Source organism: Oncorhynchus mykiss, chromosome 11, assembly GCF_013265735.2.
Source record: "Oncorhynchus mykiss isolate Arlee chromosome 11, USDA_OmykA_1.1, whole genome shotgun sequence".
Lineage (NCBI taxonomy): Eukaryota > Metazoa > Chordata > Actinopteri > Salmoniformes > Salmonidae > Oncorhynchus > Oncorhynchus mykiss.
This window is the reverse complement of record NC_048575.1, coordinates 14,226,540-14,244,844: the sequence shown is the minus strand read 5'-3', so window position 1 is coordinate 14,244,844 and position 18,305 is coordinate 14,226,540. Positions and strand designations below refer to the sequence as shown.

Here is an 18,305-nt window from a genome sequence, read left to right as displayed (position 1 = left end):
ATTTGGAGCTTGAGGTTTGAATGTGACGTGCTGATGTGAGAAGCACCATCCCATTGAGTTGACCTGCCCTACAACATAAGCTTCTGAAGTTGCCCTGCTGCACAGTTAAGTTCTCCTGATGAAGTAGTGTTGTTGTGAAATCTAAACGGCTGTAAGTCTGCTGTCTGCATGATAGGGATGCACCAGGACAGTAGTCTGCCTGCTCGGTAGATGCAGCTTTCTCATGCACATGGAATGAAGAGGTGTGGGCAGGAAACAAAGACGTTTGTGTGTTGGTAGCTCAGTGCTCTCTAGTGTCACAGGATGTCAAAGGATGCGGATGAATTCTGTTTAGAAAATACTAGGCGATACTAAGTTGTTACTTTGCATAGAAGTGTTATTTTTCACCACCCTATCTAGCATTTTCTTAACACTCCAAAAAAGAAGCTTTGGGGTAAGAAACTCAAAGCACTCAGATGGAGTGGGCTCTATTCATTCTATTTCTATCTGCCACCTTCCTTGTGAATGTTCTACGGTACTGAATCCATCCAGCTCTGGGCTGATGTGCTGGAGCTGTCCATATGACTGGCAGTGGAGCGGCCATTTTGTTGCCGGAGCATCAAATGAAATGGGGCCTGCTGTTGTGAGCCGGTTGCCAAGGAGATGCACCCCAACCCTATGAGGGGCCTGGTGAATAGACTGAGCCAGTGAGTAGTGGATGGTGCGCTTTCACTTGCTTTAACTCTTTACAAGACAGTGAGGACATTAAAGTGTGCTAGAAGAGAAGGAGAGAGAGAGAAGCTGCGATGGTAAGGAGGAATGCCCTTGGTGTGACATTGCACAAGAGCAGGGAGCAGCATTTTGACGCTACAGCGCCCCCTGTCCACCCTTTGTGCTGGTGCAGTGGAATTTTTCAGTTTGGATGAGAAGAGACCTGTTGAATCATCAACCCCCACTGTCACAGTCTGAGGAGTTCTGTCTTTCTTTTTCTGTCTCTTTCTCTCGCTCTGTCTCTACTTTTTGTTTTCTCTCATAAGAACACTATAAATCATCTTCATAAGGTGTTGTATTTTTACTCTTGGTGTAATGTGAGGTCTGAGTGCCTCAGAGCACTACAATGTCCTGAGGATTCATGCAAATGACACATTTCTTTAGATTATTAGATTATTATCTTCCAGCATAGATAACAAGGTATTTTGTCACATGGTAACCTCAGGTGCTGATCAAACATCAACCAACTTGATAGACTGTGGAAATGTCTTGTAGGCAGGACAGGTGAATTGAGGAGAGTGTCTGAGGTGACACAAAGACAAGTTGGCTTCATCCAATCTCGCTGTGCTGACATGGAAGCTTGGCTCTCTCGGGATTCGCTGTGGCCGGGGGTCAGAGTCCAGGTGGATGCGGCTGCTGCCTGTCAGGTCCCCACATGGGCGGCCAGCTCGCTGCCTGCCTGCTATTTATAACTCAGGCACTGACGGCAGAGTGAAAGCCGAGACCTGTGCTGCCTACCCTGCGCTGGCTGACCTTTCCTCTCTGATGCTGGCGAATACACACAGTTTTACACAGACAAACACACTTATTGACACTGGCACACACACAGACGTACGTAGTCACTCTTACGCAAACACACTTATACACAGACATAGCTATATCGCATATCCATGCACACACACTATCAAAGTTACTCACAAAAAAGTTTGCCCACACAATTGCACAATCATGCCCCCATCTTTATTCAAGCAGCAACTTGCCAACACAGATGTATGGGTACAAAGTCACACTCACTGACATGTTAGCACACACACTGAAATGTTAGCACACACACTGAAATGTTAATACACACACTGAAATGTTAGCACACACACTGAAATGTTAACACACACACTGAAATGTTAGCACACACACTGAAATGTTAGCGCACACACTGAAATGTTAGCGCACACACTGAAATGTTAGCGCACACACTGAAATGTTAGCGCACACACTGAAATGTTAATACACACACTGAAATGTTAATACACACACTGAAATGTTAGCACACACTGAAATGTTAGCGCACACACTGAAATGTTAGCACACACACTGAAATGTTAATACACACACTGAAATGTTAGCACACTCACTGAAATGTTAGCACACACACTGAAATGTTAGCACACTCACTGAAATGTTAATACACACACTGAAATGTTAGCACACTCACTGAAATGTTAGCACACACACTGAAATGTTAGCACACACACTGAAATGTTAGCACACTCACTGAAATGTTAATACACACACTGAAATGTTAATACACACACTGAAATGTTAGCACACACTGAAATGTTAGCGCACACACTGAAATGTTAGCACACTCACTGAAATGTTAATACACACACTGAAATTTTAGCACACACACTGAAATGTTAGCACACACACTGAAATGTTAGCACACACACTGAAATGTTAGCACACACACTGAAATGTTAATACACACACTGAAATGTTAATACACACACTGAAATGTTAGCACACACACTGAAATGTTAGCACACTCACTAAAATGTTAGCACACTCACTGAAATGTTAATACACACACTGAAATGTTAGCACACTCACTGAAATGTTAGCACACACACTGAAATGTTAGCACACTCACTGAAATGTTAATACACACACTGAAATGTTAGCACACTCACTGAAATGTTAGCACACACACTGAAATGTTAGCACACATACAGAGGCCCAATGACTGGCTACTGATGCAGGGCTCTGTGGGCTAGGCCCGTCAGGGATGTGCTGATGTGTTTGCCAGGGTCTTAGTCCTCCTGTCCCCCCTCCCTTCACAGACGCACACACACACACTCGCACACACATTTCCTTAAATCAACCAATGGCATTTGACCTTTCACCAGACAGATTAGAGGGGGAGGGGGGAGAAAAAGGACTCCTGTATGGTTGTGACCCCCCCCACCACCATTCATCACTCTTCTCCTAGCTCTGCAGTTATCTTTGACCCCTCTCTCAGTTTAGACTAATGTCATCAGCTTCCGAAGAACACATTCAAGTCACATGTATCTTGATGGAGTTAGTTAACAGTTCACTTTGCCTGAAACCACTCCCCCAGCTATACATTGTCCCCTCCTCCCTCTCTACCCTCTCTTCCTCCCCCATCCCTCACCACTCCCCTGTCCTTCCCCCCCTCCCACCATAGATAACATGACTTCCTGTGCTGATAGTCAGGCCTTTCTTTTAGAACTCCTGTGTGACAGCTCATCTCTTCTCTTTCTCTCTCTTACCGTCTCGCTATCCCTCGCACATCTCTATCCTTCCGTTCGTCTTTCTCCCTGTTTCACTCTGTACACCCCTCCTTGTCTCCCTCCTTCTCTTCGCTCCCTCTCTCCTTCCCTCCCCCTCTCTCCTCTATGTGACATAGCCCGACAGCTGAAATGTTGTGTAGTGAAGGGGTGTTGGAGGAGGGAAGTTAGCAGCAGCAACAATGGCTTCCAGAGGACACCCTCTGTCTAAACAGGCTTATTTTGTGGTCAAACATCCACCACAGTACAAATAAACATCATCTATGTTCAACTGCATAACTATAACTGAATGACACAAATTTAAAAATAAATAGCTGAACTATCCCTGTAAATGTTTCTAGAGAAGACAATGTGACATATATACTGAACAAAAATATGAACTCAACATGTAAAGTGTTGGTCCCATGATACCAGAAATGTTCCATATGCACAAAAACCTTATTTCTCTCAAATGTTGTGCACAAATGTGTTTGTATCCCTGTTAGTGGTTATTTCTCCTTTGCCAAGATAATCCATCCACCTGACAGGTGTGACATATCAAGAATTTGATTAAACAGCATGATCATTACACAGGTCCATCTTGTGCTGGGGACAACAAAAGGCCACTCTAAAATGTGCAGTTTTGTCAAACAACACAATGACACAGATGTCTCAAGTTTTGAGCGAGCGTGCAATTGGCATGTTGACTGCAGGAATGTCCACCAGGGCTGTTTCAATTGTTGCATGTTGCGTTTCTATTTGTGTTCAGTATATGGAAAGGGCTCCACCGAAGCCTTCATTACCGTAATGGAGATGACTGCCCTTCATGGTACCCTCACGACCCTTTTCCCTGGTCCGGAGTTAGGCCTTTATATGGGCCTGCTGAGTCGGCTGGATAGTTGGAGCAATTTAAAGACTATTACCATTGTTCTCCATCCTCCCAAGTGTGTGTGTGTGTGTTGAGCCCAGCTTCCCAACCTGGCAACCCTCCATCCACACTGTCTCTTCAGTAGATCTGAGCCTCGCTGCAAAGTACAGGCAATGAAATCAGTGGTGTACTGGATACTACAAGCATGTTACAAAGCAGGATCACTGAATTAGCCAGCAAACTTTTCCTCAACGACCATAGTAGCCAGTCTATTTCTGCTCTCCTGTCAACTCCTGATTGCATTGTCATGATAATGAAGTAGGCTAAAGCACAAACCGATCGGTACCTGGCTTGTTTTGTTCTGTTCTGACGTATTTTCCTGTCTGTCTCCTCCCTGCAGACATATGAAGATCCATGACAAAGACCCGGCTGGCGTCGTTCCCACCAGCCCCCCCTTGCCCACCAAGAGACGCCGCCCCTCCGCCAAGAGGAGGTCAGCCATGGACGAGGACAAGGAGCGAAGCGACGAACCGGCCAAAAAAAAGGTAACACGCACAGAAAATCACACACATACTTCAACACACTGTCGAATGTGTGCACACATCTCCTCTAGTCCATCGCATTACATTTCCATTGAAGTCATTAATATTGTTACCTCTGTGTGTGTGTGTCCAGGTGCTAGAGGAGAGTGTGTTGGAGGAGGTGGGTTCAGGCCAGGGGGATGATGAGGTGTTGCCGTGCCCGATCTGCTTCAAGACCTTTGGCTGCAAGTACGACCTGGAAGTCCACATGGACACACACCCCGACACCACGCTCAGGTACTGGAGCCACACACACACACACACACACACACACACACACACACACACACACACACACACACACACACACACACACACACACACACACACACACACAGGAAGTACATTGATGGCATAAATGCAGTACAAGTCTCAACAGGTAGCTGAAATGTCACAGTGTTACTAAATTGAAACTCTACATGACCAAAAGTATGTGGACACCTGCTCATCGAACATCTCATTCCAAAATCATGGTCATTAATATGGAGTTGGTCCATATTTTGCTGCTATAACAGCCTCCACTCTTCTGGGAAGGCTTTCCACTAGATGTTGGAACATTGCTGGGGGGACTTCCATTCAGCCACAAGAGCATTAGTGAGATCGGGCACTGATGTTGGGTGATTAGGTCTGGGTCGCAGTCAGCTTTACAATTCATCCCAAAGGTGTTAGATGGGGTTGAGGTCAAGGCTCTGTGCAGGCCAGTCAAGGTCTTCCACACCAATCTCAACAAACCATTTCGATATGGACCTCGCTTTGTGCATGGGGCATAATCATACGGAAACAGGAAAGGGCCTTCCCCAAACTGTTGCCACAAAGTTGGAAGCACAGAATCGTCTAGAATGTCATTGTATGCACACTAGAGTTAAGATTTCCCTTCACTGGAACTACGGGGCCTAGCCTGAACCATGAAAAACAGCCTCAGACCATTATTCCTTCTCCACCAAACTTTACAGTCGGTACTATGCATTAGGTCAGGAAGCGTTCTCCTGGCATCCTCCAAACCCAAATTCGTCCGTCGGACTGCTAGATGGTGAAGAGTTATTCATCACTCCAGAGAACGTGTTTCCACTGCTCCAGAGTCCAATGGCGGTAAGCTTTACTCCAGTCCAGCCATCGCTTGGCATTGCGCATGGTGATATTTTTCTTGTGTGTGGCTGCTCGGCCATGGAAACCCATTTCATTAAGCTCCCGACAAACAGTTATTGTGCTGACGTTGCTTCCAGAGGCAGTTTGGAACTCGGTTGTGTGTTGCAAACGAGGACAGACGATTTTTACATGCTATGTGCTTCAGCACTCGGTGGTCCCGTTCTGTGAGCTTGTATGGCCTACCACTTCGAGGCTGAGCCGTTGTTGCTCATAGACGTTTCCACAATAACTGCATTTACATTTGACCGTGGCAGCTCTAGCACGGCAGAAATTTGACAAACTGACTTGTTGGAAAGGTGGCATCCTTCTTCAGGCCTTTTTTTGGCCAGTGTTTGTCTATGGCGATTGCATGGCGGTCTGCTCTATTTTATACACCTGTTAGAAACAGGTGTGGCTGAAATAGCCAAATTCATTAATGAAGGGATGTCCATATACTTTTGTATATATAGTGTATTTTGGTGACAATCAAATCAACAGTTAGAATTGATGATAGAATGTGGGGTGATAAATCCCCAAATCCATTCTGGCTCTGTCCAAATGATGTTGCCACAGCAACCAAAAGGCCTGTGTCAACAACAGAACAGGCTAATTAACAAGTTAAAATGAGGGTGACAGTAGTGGTCATAAAGGCCACCAGGATCAGGGGTCAATGTTATGGTCACATACCAAATGACCTTTGCCCTCCCTCTACCCTGGTCCTATGCACCTGGTGGTCTCTGTCCATCATACTGCTAAAGCCTGTCTCGGTGGCCTCTTCCTCATTGGAAGACATTAACTTCGGGGCACTGATGCTGTGGTGCAAGGCCCTGAGGGTTAAAAAGTGGGGAGTCAGCAGGGAGGCTCTCCCCAGAAAGGGAGGGATGGAGGGAGCAGGGATAGAGGGAGCCAGGTTGGAGGAGTGAGGGTGGGGGGTGGTTTAATGAGTCACAGAGGGGAAGCGTCGGGACGTGGTCAGCTCGACAACGGAAGGGGGGAGTGGGTCCGTTTCCATGGAGGCATCACAATCTCCAGATCACCATAGCGACTCAACTCCAACCGCAACTTGGGTTGAATGGCTAGCCGCTCATAACTCACACATAGGAATGTATTTGTCTGAACTGAAAAGAAGACAGATGCAGCCTTTCTGTAGTTGAGTTGAGCAGCAATCTTATTATTGTAGGAAGTGCTGCAAATGTAGCCCTAATCCCAGTTAATCACAAGAGTTGAGACGGCCAGGTAAGAGGATATGGTTGCACTGGCTGGCTTGGGTACCTCTTTGTACACGGCTTCTAAGAAGCTGAGAAACGACGCATTCGGCTTGCAGCGACGCACACACACACACACACACACACACACACACACACACACACACACACACACACACACACACACACCGTATTGTGGCAGCGCCTCCATTCTAGTGGAGGAGGGTAATTCTCTGGGCTTGAGCCAACCTCTGTGCTATTAGACAGCTCTTGCAGATCTGTGTGAGAGACAGAAAACACACACACAGGCTTTCCCACAGATGTACACACACACATACTTTCCCACAGATGTACACACACACACACACACACACACACACACACACACACACACACACACACACACACAGTTTTTCTCACACACAGGCACCCACAATGAATGTGTACACAGGTTACCCACCACACACCCACAGTAGCAGGCACACAGAGGTGTGAAACCACGGGAGGGATGAGGGGTAAAAGTCTAAAAAGTATTTGGTTTAAAACATACTTAAGTATCGAAAGTAAAAGTATAAATAATTTCAAATTCCTTATATTAAGCAAAGCAGATGGCACCATTTTCTTGATTTGTATTTATTTATGGAAATCCAGGGGGACATCATTTACAAACGGAGAAGTAGGGATGACCAGGGATGTTTGGTTGATCAGTGTGTGAATTGGACTTTTTTCCTGTTCTGCTAAGCATTCCACATGTGACCTGTACTTTTGGGTGTCAAGGAAAATGTATGGAGTAAATGTACAATATTTTCTTATGGAATGTAATGAAGTAAATGTAGTCAAAAATATAAATAGTAAAGTACATATACCCCCAAAAACTACTTAAGTAAAAATACTTTAAAGTACTACTTAAGTACTTTACACCACTGGGGGTGGGTGAGTGGGATGAGGGGGACTGGGTGAGTGGGATGAGGGGTGAGCTGGGTGAGTGGGATGAGGGGGACTGGGTGAGTGGGATGAGGGGTGAGCTGGGTGAGTGGGATGAGGGGGGTGGGTGAGTGGGGTGGGATGATGGGGGCTGCGTGAGTGGGATGGGGGGAGGGGAGCTGCGTGAGTGGGATGAGGGGAGGGGAGCTGTGTGAGTGGGATGAGGGGAGGGGAGCTGCGTGAGTGGGATGGGGGAGGGGAGGGGAGCTGCGTGAGTGGGATGAGAGGAGGTGAGTCTAGGCAGGGATGAAGGTGGGCCATGAGGCGCTCAGACACATTTGGTCCTTCCTTAGGTGTGTCTCTGTATACACGTCCTGATAAAGCTGTGTGCAATCCCCTTGGACACCTCGCCACACGGTGGCCAATAAGAGGGCTGGCCGTGGGAGACACTGAGCCGTGGGAGACACTGACACTGTCCCTCTCAGCGGCTAACGAGGCCCGAGCCAGCACTGCCACAGGCCACGCTGGGAGTTATCCACACAAACAATTTGATTTATAAAGTGTGTTTCTTGCACCAGACTACAATGCAGCACTACATGAGTACAAGTACAGTTAAAAACAACAACACAGTAGATATTATATCATATATAATATTTTATAAACTGGGTGGTTCGAGCTCTGAATGCTGATTTGGCTGACAGCCGTGGTATATCAGCCCTGATATCACGGGTATGACAAAACATGTATTTTTACTGCTCTAATTACGTTGGTAACCAGTTTATAATAGCAATAAGGCACCACGGGGGTTTGTGGTATATGGCCAATATACCACGGCTAAGGCCTGTATCCAGGCACTCCGCGATGCGTCATGCATAAGAACAGCCCTTAGCCGTGGTATATTGGCCATATACCACACCTCCTCAGGCCTTACTGCTTAAATATATAATCTTTCTATGTCTTGTCTCTAGGTGTGACCTGTGCTGCCTCTCTTTCCGGACCCACCGCGGCCTGCTGCGGCACAACGCTGGCATCCACAAGCAGCTGCCCATAGACCCCGGCGGACAGCCCTTCATCCAGAACAACCCCTCCATCCCCTCTGGCTTCAACGACCTGGCCTTCATTGACTTCTCCTGCCACAAGTTTCCCCACATCGCCCAGGTCAGAGGAGAAATGATGGACAGAATCACGTTGCTATTGCTCACAATGCTACTGATACTGATACAACACATTGTTATGATTATGAAACTGATACTGGTGGTATGTTGGTCATCTATCACAGGAGATCTCAGTCTGCTCTTCCACACTCTAACCCCCTGTCTGTCTCTCCAACAGGTCTGGTGTGAGACCAACCTCCGCCGGTGCACCAGCAAGTTCCACCGCTTCGTGTGTGAAGCCTGCGACAAAGGATTCCCCTTGCTCTCGGCCCTGGTCCTGCACAAGACCACCATTCATCAGCAGCAGCCGTCACCCACAGGGAGCGCCCAGGAGCCCCCCGCAGCCCAGGAGAAGCCGGCCCCTCAGCAGGCCAGCTTCCTGGAGACCCTGGGTCTGCAGCACATCTCCCAGGTCAAGCTTCAGCCTTCGGAGGATGAGGTCCGACAAGCCCAGCTGGACAGCATCCGGGTCATCCAGGTGGAGCCTCTGGCCTCCACCTTGCCCCAGGAGGTCGATTCCGCGGCTGCGGGATCCCTCGGCTTGGTGGCGGCCTCGTCCCTGCAGGGCCTGTCCCAGAGGGAGGCCCTCAGCCTGCTCTCCCTGCAGCCTCTCCCCACAGGCTTCCTCTTCCACCCAGGTGGTGGTTCTACGATCAAGCCTGTGTGTGGCGAGGCTGGCCTGATGGAGCTGGCTGACATCCAGCAGATCCTGAAGGTGGCCTCGACCGCCCCCGGTCAGATGGGCCTCCTGCCATCCCTGGCCAAGGCTCCCCACTGGGGAGTGTCCAGCCAGGGCCAGGCGGCCGGCTGCAAGCTCATGCCCCCACTGAAGCCAAAGCCCATGGTGGCACCACGCTCCAGCCTGGCTGCCTCCACGCTGCCGCCGCTCCAGAGCACCCAGCAGGCCTCCCTGGGCTGCAACAGCCCCAGCCTGCCCCCGCCGGCCAGCCAGCTGCTCAATATGCCCCAAGAGTCTTCGTCATCGTCCTCCTCTTCCTCGGGCAGCCAAGCCTCCCTGGAGAAGATGCAGATGGAGGCGGACTGCATGGGCGACGCTCATATGCCCAACGACTCGACAGAGCTTCAAATCAAACAAGAGGAGGGCCAGGCGGCCGGAGGGAAGAAGGGGGCAGGGGGTTCCAACCGCGGCGGCATCAAGGCTTCCTACCCCTGCCGCTTTTGCGATCAGGTGTTTGTTTACTCCGGGGTGCTGCAGGCGCACATGCGCTTCCACCTGGGCATCCTGCCGCACCAGTGCAACATCTGCGACTACGTGGCGCCCGACAAGGCCACCCTTATCCGCCACCTGCGCACGCACAGCGGCGAGCGCCCCTACGTTTGCCGCGTCTGCCACTACCCTTTCACCGTTAAGGCCAACTGCGAGCGCCACCTGCGCAAGAAGCACATGAAGAACACAAGGAAAGAGATCGAGAAGAACATCAAGTACGTCTCGTCGACCACTACCCAGGATCCCTTGGAGCTGGCCTCCGCCGGCGACACCGCCTGCCGTTTCTGTGGTGAGGATCTAAAGAGCTACCGGGCTCTCCAGATCCACCTACGCACCCACAACGGCTGCCAGCGTAAGCCCTTTGAGTGCCGGCGGTGCGGGGCGGCTTTCTTGGCCAAGAGGAACTGCATCCACCACATGCTCAAGCAACATCCCGAGGTGCAGGAGCGGGAGATCGAGGAGCACATTGCCACCCTTCTCCCCGCCATCACAGCCACCACCTCCAGGGCCAGCTCCGGCAGCCCTCTGGCTCTCAATGGCCTTACGCCCACCCCCAGTGCCACCATGCAGACGGTCAAGGTGGAAGATTTCAGCATCTACTCCTCCTCCGGTGACTTGGATCAGCCATTGGACTTCTCCAACAAGAGCCGCGGGGGGGGTGGAACCAGCAGCGGTTCAGGGAGCCTAGCCGGTTCTCCTGGGATCAAACTGGAGACGGTCAGCCTGGTAGCCTACGACTGCTCCATGGAACCTATTGACCTGTCCATCCCCAAGAACCTCAACAAGAGGCTGAAGAGAGACGCCACCGCTGTTGACACGATGAGCGTGGAGCGCAGAGAGATCAAAAAGGAGCTGGCCTTCCCCAGTGTACTGGACCACCTCCCCTCAGAAATTCAGCTGGACAAGAGCTATGAGGAGAATCTGAAGACCCCCCAGTCTGGCTCTTACCAGCTCCCCCCAGTGACCATCTCCCCGCTTCTCATTAGTACCCCTACTGCCACAGGCCGGGCGCTCCGTCTCAAGCCCCTGCTGCCCAAACCGACCTCTTCTTCCTCCTCCCTGAAAGAGCTTCCCCCTCTGGCCTCCATCGCCCAGATCATCTCCTCCGTCTCAACGGCTCCAGATTTGCTCAAGAGGGAGCCCACGCCGGATAACAAGGCTGGCGCCGGCCTCAACGGCCTTCAGACAGAACCGGAGCGTTTAGTTGGGGGCGACAACAGCTCTGAAGCCTCAATGGAAGAGCTCCCCCTAGAGGGCTCGTCCAGAAAGCGCACTAGGAAGAAGCCAGCGAGCCAGGCCAAGACTATAGCACCTGCCCATGTTCCCACGCCCGAGCAAAACACAGACAGCGGCATGGACCTGGAGTCCAGTGGGGAGTTTGCCAGCGTGGAGAAGATGCTAGCCACCACCGACGCTAACAAGTTCAGCACCTACCTGCGGACGGGTGCGGTGGAGCTTGGAAGGAGGGACGAGGGGAGACAGAGCCAGGGAGAGGAGAAAGAGTCGCCTCCTCAGTCTGTGCCGCCCCAGTCCAAAGGAGGGAAGAAGAATGCCTACTCCAACTCAGTGCAGAAGATGACCTGTCCCTTCTGCCCCCGGGTCTTCCCCTGGGCCAGCTCCCTGCAGAGGCACATGCTCACACACACTGGTAAGCCATATGGAAACAGACACAGATGGGATAACTCCCTAAATACCCAACACACAGTAATGTTGAAATACTGCGTAAATAGCCTGGTTGAAACAATGCAATGATACCTGAAAGATACTGTTCAGTAATGAAGAAAAACATATATTTTATACAACAATTACAAGATGGTTCTTAATTTGACAGGTTTTCTAAAGGGTCTAACTGCTTGCATTTAGCATATTTACAAATTCCTGTGGGTCCACAACATGTCCCTAATACTTCTAATGTGACGTTCAGTCTTCTCTAATGTGCTGTCGGCTACAGGTCAGAAGCCCTTCCCCTGTCCCAAATGTGACGCCTTCTTCTCCACCAAGTCCAACTGTGAGCGCCACCTGCTGCGCAAGCATGGCGTGACCAACCGCTCGCTGCGCCGCAACGGCCAAATGTCCAAGAACAAGGATGGCGATGAGGGATCACACGACAGCGCAGGTAAGAAACTGTACTGTAATGTACTGTATTGTACTGTAATATACGGTCTGATCTATAGGTTACCATTCTGTATATATCTGTAATTTGGCAGTTCTTATTGTGTGTGTGTTCCAGAGAGTTCTGAGAATGAGCAGACTGCAGGAGAGGCTCTGGACCTGAGCAGCATGGACCCCGATCAGAAAAGCTCTGCATCCGAGTCGCCCAGCGCAGACCAAACACCAGATACTGCTGAGCTGCTGCTAGGGGAGATGGAACCGCAATCCAACAACAACAACATTGAAAATGACGACAACGACGATTCGCAGAGCAACAAGAGCTTGGACCTCAACTTCGCCAGCAAGCTCATCGACTTTAAGTTCTCGTCCGAAGGCCAGCAGCCCCAGACCTCCCTGGTTGGAGATAAGGTGGTGGTGGTGGCCGAGCCAGATAGAGTGACGGCCGCCCAGCAGCAGGACCAAGAGCCCTCCAAGTACACCTGCAAGAGGTGCAAGAAAAACTTCCGTTATGCCGCCACCCTGGCTCGCCACGAGAAGGCACACTTGTGTGAGACTGCACCCCCCGAAGAGGCTTGTGGAACAGAGGAGACTGGGCCTGCCCCAGAGGATCTCCCCAACACTACTACAACCACCGCCGAGGAGGAGGATCAGGAGGAGGGAGAGGGAGAGAAGGAGGCTCCGGAAAGCGAGGGAGTGGGCAGCGTGATGGACAGTGGTTCAGAGGAGGAGGAGAAAAAGGAGGAGAGAAGTGACGAGGAGGGGGCAGCAGAACCAAAGAATGATGGAGATGCAGGCAGAGGGTCGGGGAGCAAGGCGGACAAGAGGAAGAAGATCTGTAACGTGTGCAGCAAACGCTTCTGGTCACTGCAGGATCTGACAAGACACATGCGTTCGCACACAGGTACTAGTTGATAAAAATAAAATAAAATGTGTGTATATATATATATATATATATATATATATATATATATATATATATATATATATGCCCCCCATATATATATATATGCCCCCCACTTTATAGATTTTATTTTTACCCCCTTTTTCTCCCCAATTTCGATCTTGTCTCATTACTGTAACTCGGGCTCGAGAGGCTAAGGTCGAGCCAGGAGTCAGGAGAAACATGACCCGCCAAACCACGCTTCTTAACACCTGCCCGTTTAACCAGGAAGCCAGCCACACCAATGTGTCCCACCAACTTCCACAGAGTCCCATATGTATATATGTGTATGTATGTATGTATATGTATAAATGTATGTATATATATATAAATATATTATATATATATATATATATATATATATATATATATATATATATATATATATATATATATATATATATATATATATACACACATACAGCCACCAATTGTGCAAGTTCTCCCACGTAAAAAGATGAGAGAGGCCTGTAATTTTCATCATAGGTACACTTCAACTATGACAGACAAAATGAGGGAAAAAAATCCAGAAAATCACATTGTAGGATTTTGAATGAATTTATTTGCAAATTTTGGTGGCTATATATATATATTTATGTATATATTTTTTATATATATATGGATAAAAACTGGATACATTTTTTTTATTTTTTATTATCCAGTCGGATAAACACTCCAAAAAGCCTACTGGACTGCTCAGAGGCGTCCGCATGGTCCTAAAGGACACCGTTGCATCGTTTTGTATCACATTCCAATGATAAAACCGAGGGAGATGATGACATGTCCCCCCGTCCCAAGTTGTGGCCCTGGTTGTGGCCCCAGCTATTTCTTGGTGCATTTATTGTTGCTTTACCTTCTTTAAAGATATGTTTTACCTGACTCTGTTCTGCTGTAAATAATTCTGTACATGCTTATATTTTTCTTCAGGTGAGAGGCCCTACAAGTGCCAGACGTGCGAACGCACCTTCACCCTTAAGCACAGCCTGGTGAGGCACCAGCGGATCCACCTGAAGCCGCGGGGCAGCGAGGGGGCAGATGGAGCTGATGCCAACGGGGCAGAGGCCCCGGCCGGAGACTCAGCTAGTGAGGAGGGAGAGTGCACCCCCACCAGCACCTGCCCCCCTTCCGAAAACGAGAGCGAAGGCACTGGAGGGGCCAGGGAGGAGGGAGGCGAGGGAACTGAGAAAGAGGCCCCTCTGCCAGGCCCCACATCCCTGGCCCAGTCCCTGTCCACCACTGAACCAGCCCAGTCAGAGTCAGCTACAGAGGCCATAGCTGAGCCGCTCGTTGAGCCAGTCTCAGAAGCATTCTCTGAATCAGTTCCTGACCCACCTGTAGAACAAACCTCAGACGGACCTTCTGAAACAGATGTAGAACTAAACGCTGAGGTATCAGCCTCTGAAATGGCTAGAGAAACAGATGGCAATGCAGCCACTCAAACGCCAACAGCAACCCCCAAAGAATCTTCCACAGAGTCCCCAGCCCCACAGCCCACTACCCCAGAGAAAGACCACGATGGCCCCTCGGAAGGCTTCATCCAAGGCCTACTGGAGATCCACACCAAGCCTTCCCTGGAGCACATCCTTCCCGCTGGCGAGGCTCCCTTGGTGGGCGTTGAGTGAGGGAGGCACCCTCCTTCCTACCCCCAGTCTCTGGTTCTCTTTATGCAGTGGACCGCTGTATGTGCCGCAGTGCCATAAGATAGAAGTACTCCTAAAGAATGCAAGATATGAAATCAAGAAGAAACACCTTGTTTCTAAGTGCCTTACTACTTCTATTTTGTTAGTTTTTTTGCTATATCTTTATCTACATTTATCTACCGAGGATCTAATTTTTTATAGCGTTTTATGATGATTACATAATTGTTTTTGGATTCTATGAGATGAACTTTGAATGAGCAATAAATGAAATCAAATTTACCATGACCGATTTATATTAAATGATCAAGTGTGAGACAAAAATAACTGTTATTGTATATTTAAACCACAGTCGTACCTTAAAAACAATGCTGAGACTGAGGAAAGACTTGAGTTCCCCAGCAGTGGGGATTAAGTCACTCATGTAACTGGAAGCACAGTTATAGCAGATACCCGTCAGACTGTCACCAAGGTGTCCTGAAAAAAGACTTGATTTACTCTCTCTCTCATGATCCCTGATAACCAACATCAACAGTCTCTCTGTTTGTATTGAGAATACATTAATGAACTGTGACATGATTTGGTGTTAGGAGGCAAATCAAAGAAAACAGACCTGACAATGGATAGCGTACCATATCTGAGATCTATGCTGTTGCGTTCCCCTAGGCTCTCTTTATCTTGCCATGATATGGGCAATATTTGCCTGAAACGTGTGTTTTTCCCCGAATCATTCTCATTTAATTTCATGTGCGTTGACCATGTTGCATGTGGGAGTGTTTTGTGTGTGTGTGTGTTATTCGTTCAGGAGAGGTTGGGGGATATAAGGTGTTTGAGGAAATGTACTTTTCCAGAACAAAAGGGCTTGATATGTGTACCCCCCATATCTCTCACTGTCACTTTCTAGCGTTCCTAGATACTTGTACTGTGTCTGTACTACCACCCGTGTGTCCAGCGTGTGTTGTGTCCACCTCCCCCTTGGTGGCAACTCATTTCCTTGCCACTACTTTAGACGTCTTCCAGAACCAACCGTCACTGTGTTCTTAAAGGCCTACCTGTGGTTCTGCTGGGTTATTTTGAAGCAGAACCTCACCTCGTGCGCTAGGTGGAACACTACTCTGTTTTGTCTACTTGAACTTTTGTAGCCCTCTGCCTCCCATTCAGGCAGCCACCTTCCACCACACCCCTCGCCCCCCCTTCCACCACACCCCTCGCCCCCCTTTCCCACCTCACGAGCATATTTTTCGAGGTGGGACTCAAATGTCAATCATGTCACCGTATGGGGTTGAATTTTGTCTAAATGTATGTGTTTTTCTCCCTTCTCATTTTATATTTAAAAAAACCTCAGAAGCAAACAAATCAAACCTCATGGCGCGGTAAGACGCAGGCAGCATCGGCTGGCTGGAGGCTGACGGACCGAGAGCAGAGAGCACTGGACTAGTCAGCCTCTGCCAGGCAACTGCCCATATGGCACTAACAAATTACAAACAAATCTATTACGACAATAAACAGCTAAGCAATCAGAGAGAATGAACTGAAGTGAATTTCTGCTCTGTGTTTGGAACTTGAACGTAACACAGAGTATTAAGTGGAGGGGAGAGGAGGAGGTGCGGCACATTGACAGGTGGCGAGTACTCCGTGCAGAAAGAAGTCTGCCCTCTAGTGGCCGTACCACAGTATCTCCCCCATCCCAATCCTGCTCTCAGGCACTGGGAAAGTATTGTCAGAATAGAATGCTAAATGCAATTGTGTTCTAAAAAAACACTGTGTTAAGGGACTCACTCAGCTTATCTCATTATACCTTTGACCCTGTGTGGGTGTATGATTATGAGTCCCATGAGAATGCACATGGACTGTTTTATTGTATTTATTTGGAAATCTGGTGAGGGGTGAATAGATGTGACTTGAGGAGAAGCCATGTATTATTACCACATTGATGCTGCAGAGAATACCGGATTCAAATCCACAAAATGGTCGCCCAGCATCGGCCCGGGACTTCTATTAGCAATAATCACTATTGATTTGAAAGCTTTATGTCGACCTTTGTATTTGTTTATAGACTGTGTGGGTCTATTTTTGTTTTGTTTATTATTTTTTAGTTTGGCTAAGATTTTTTTTCCTCAGATATATAAATACGTATAAAACTGTGAAATTCACTGTGTTTCAGATAATGAGTTTTAGGCTTGTTTTGCATGTAACCCTAATTTGTTCAATTACGGATGATTCATTTTTTCTCTCCATCTCGCTCTCAGGGTCTTTATAAAATGCATATTCAATACATCATTTTCCTGAGTTGCAAGAAGTTCTTCCAAGTTCTTTTTTTACGATTAAAACTGTCAATCACTACATTTAGCACTTGACTGTGAACTGCAATCAGCAGAACAGAGAAAATGAACTTGTGCAAAAAATCCTCGTGGTTGAGAGCGTGCTGTCAGCAGGATTCTTGTTTTAATACTATACCCATTTTTTTGTCTGCTTTTGATTGATTATTCATTTTTACCCCCTCCCTCAAATTGCAGTCACCTCTCGTTTCAACATCTCTCATTTGAAGAGGGAATCAAATCGTGACTGTAAAAACCAATGAAAGTGGCTGTGTCACTGTCTGACGTTCTGGCCCTTTGTGGAACGTTCTGGCCCTCTGTGTCGCTGCTACGGCCACACCAGAACTCACCTCATAAATGGGCCTGGATCAGAACCTTTAAAGTTAGCTACACTGCTCCCCTCCCTTCTGGTATTACAGTGCTTCAGAATCAGAAATGTAAGCTGTTCTGTGTCGAAAAAATGAAAGCAATAAAGATATATTAAGGAAAGGTGTGAATCAAACTGGCCTGGTAGTGTCTTTTATTGTCTGGCACAAGCCTGCACTGATCACCTGTACTTTGAATTTTGTTTTACACTATGTATGGCCCTGTATACACAGTTTGTACAACACATTTGACACAACAGTTGTGATACAACAGAGTTTGTCTTTACAGAAATGTTTACACAGCTGTTTTGGAGACACTGATTGTGTTAAAGTTCTTGTGCAGACAAACCCTCGGTTGTAGCGCAAAAATATCTGTTGAATCACAACCATTGAGTCCAATATGTGTAGATCAGTTGTGCAACCTGAGCATGGAAGTGGCCTCAAGGTTCAAACTGAGCCAAGCCCGAGCTATGCTGGGCTGCCCTGGTTATACGTCCACCACAGCTGCTGGAAAGCGTGAACAATGTGAAAAGAAAATATCCAAGCTAGCATATTACAGTTCAGGGCAACCCTATCCTATACACTTTGAAT

At 48.2% G+C, this 18,305-nt stretch overlaps 1 protein-coding gene across 3 annotated transcripts in view; it reads left to right on the top strand.

Moving 5' to 3' along the window:
- LOC110535307 (ras-responsive element-binding protein 1) overlaps window positions 1-17,851 on the top strand; it is a 70,953-nt gene extending 53,102 nt beyond the window's left edge. For 2 of the 3 annotated variants that reach the window (XM_036934931.1, XM_036934933.1), the window contains 7 exons: window positions 4,526-4,670; window positions 4,801-4,943; window positions 8,929-9,118; window positions 9,293-11,990; window positions 12,267-12,458; window positions 12,573-13,355; window positions 14,322-17,851. In XM_036934931.1, coding sequence (XP_036790826.1) covers window positions 4,526-4,670; window positions 4,801-4,943; window positions 8,929-9,118; window positions 9,293-11,990; window positions 12,267-12,458; window positions 12,573-13,355; window positions 14,322-15,016 — 4,846 coding nt within the window. In that variant the 3' untranslated portion in view covers window positions 15,017-17,851. The remainder of the gene's footprint in view (window positions 1-4,525; window positions 4,671-4,800; window positions 4,944-8,928; window positions 9,119-9,292; window positions 11,991-12,266; window positions 12,459-12,572; window positions 13,356-14,321) is intronic. The other variant, XM_036934932.1, reaches the window with a different exon arrangement.
- Window positions 17,852-18,305: the final 454 nt, after the last annotated feature.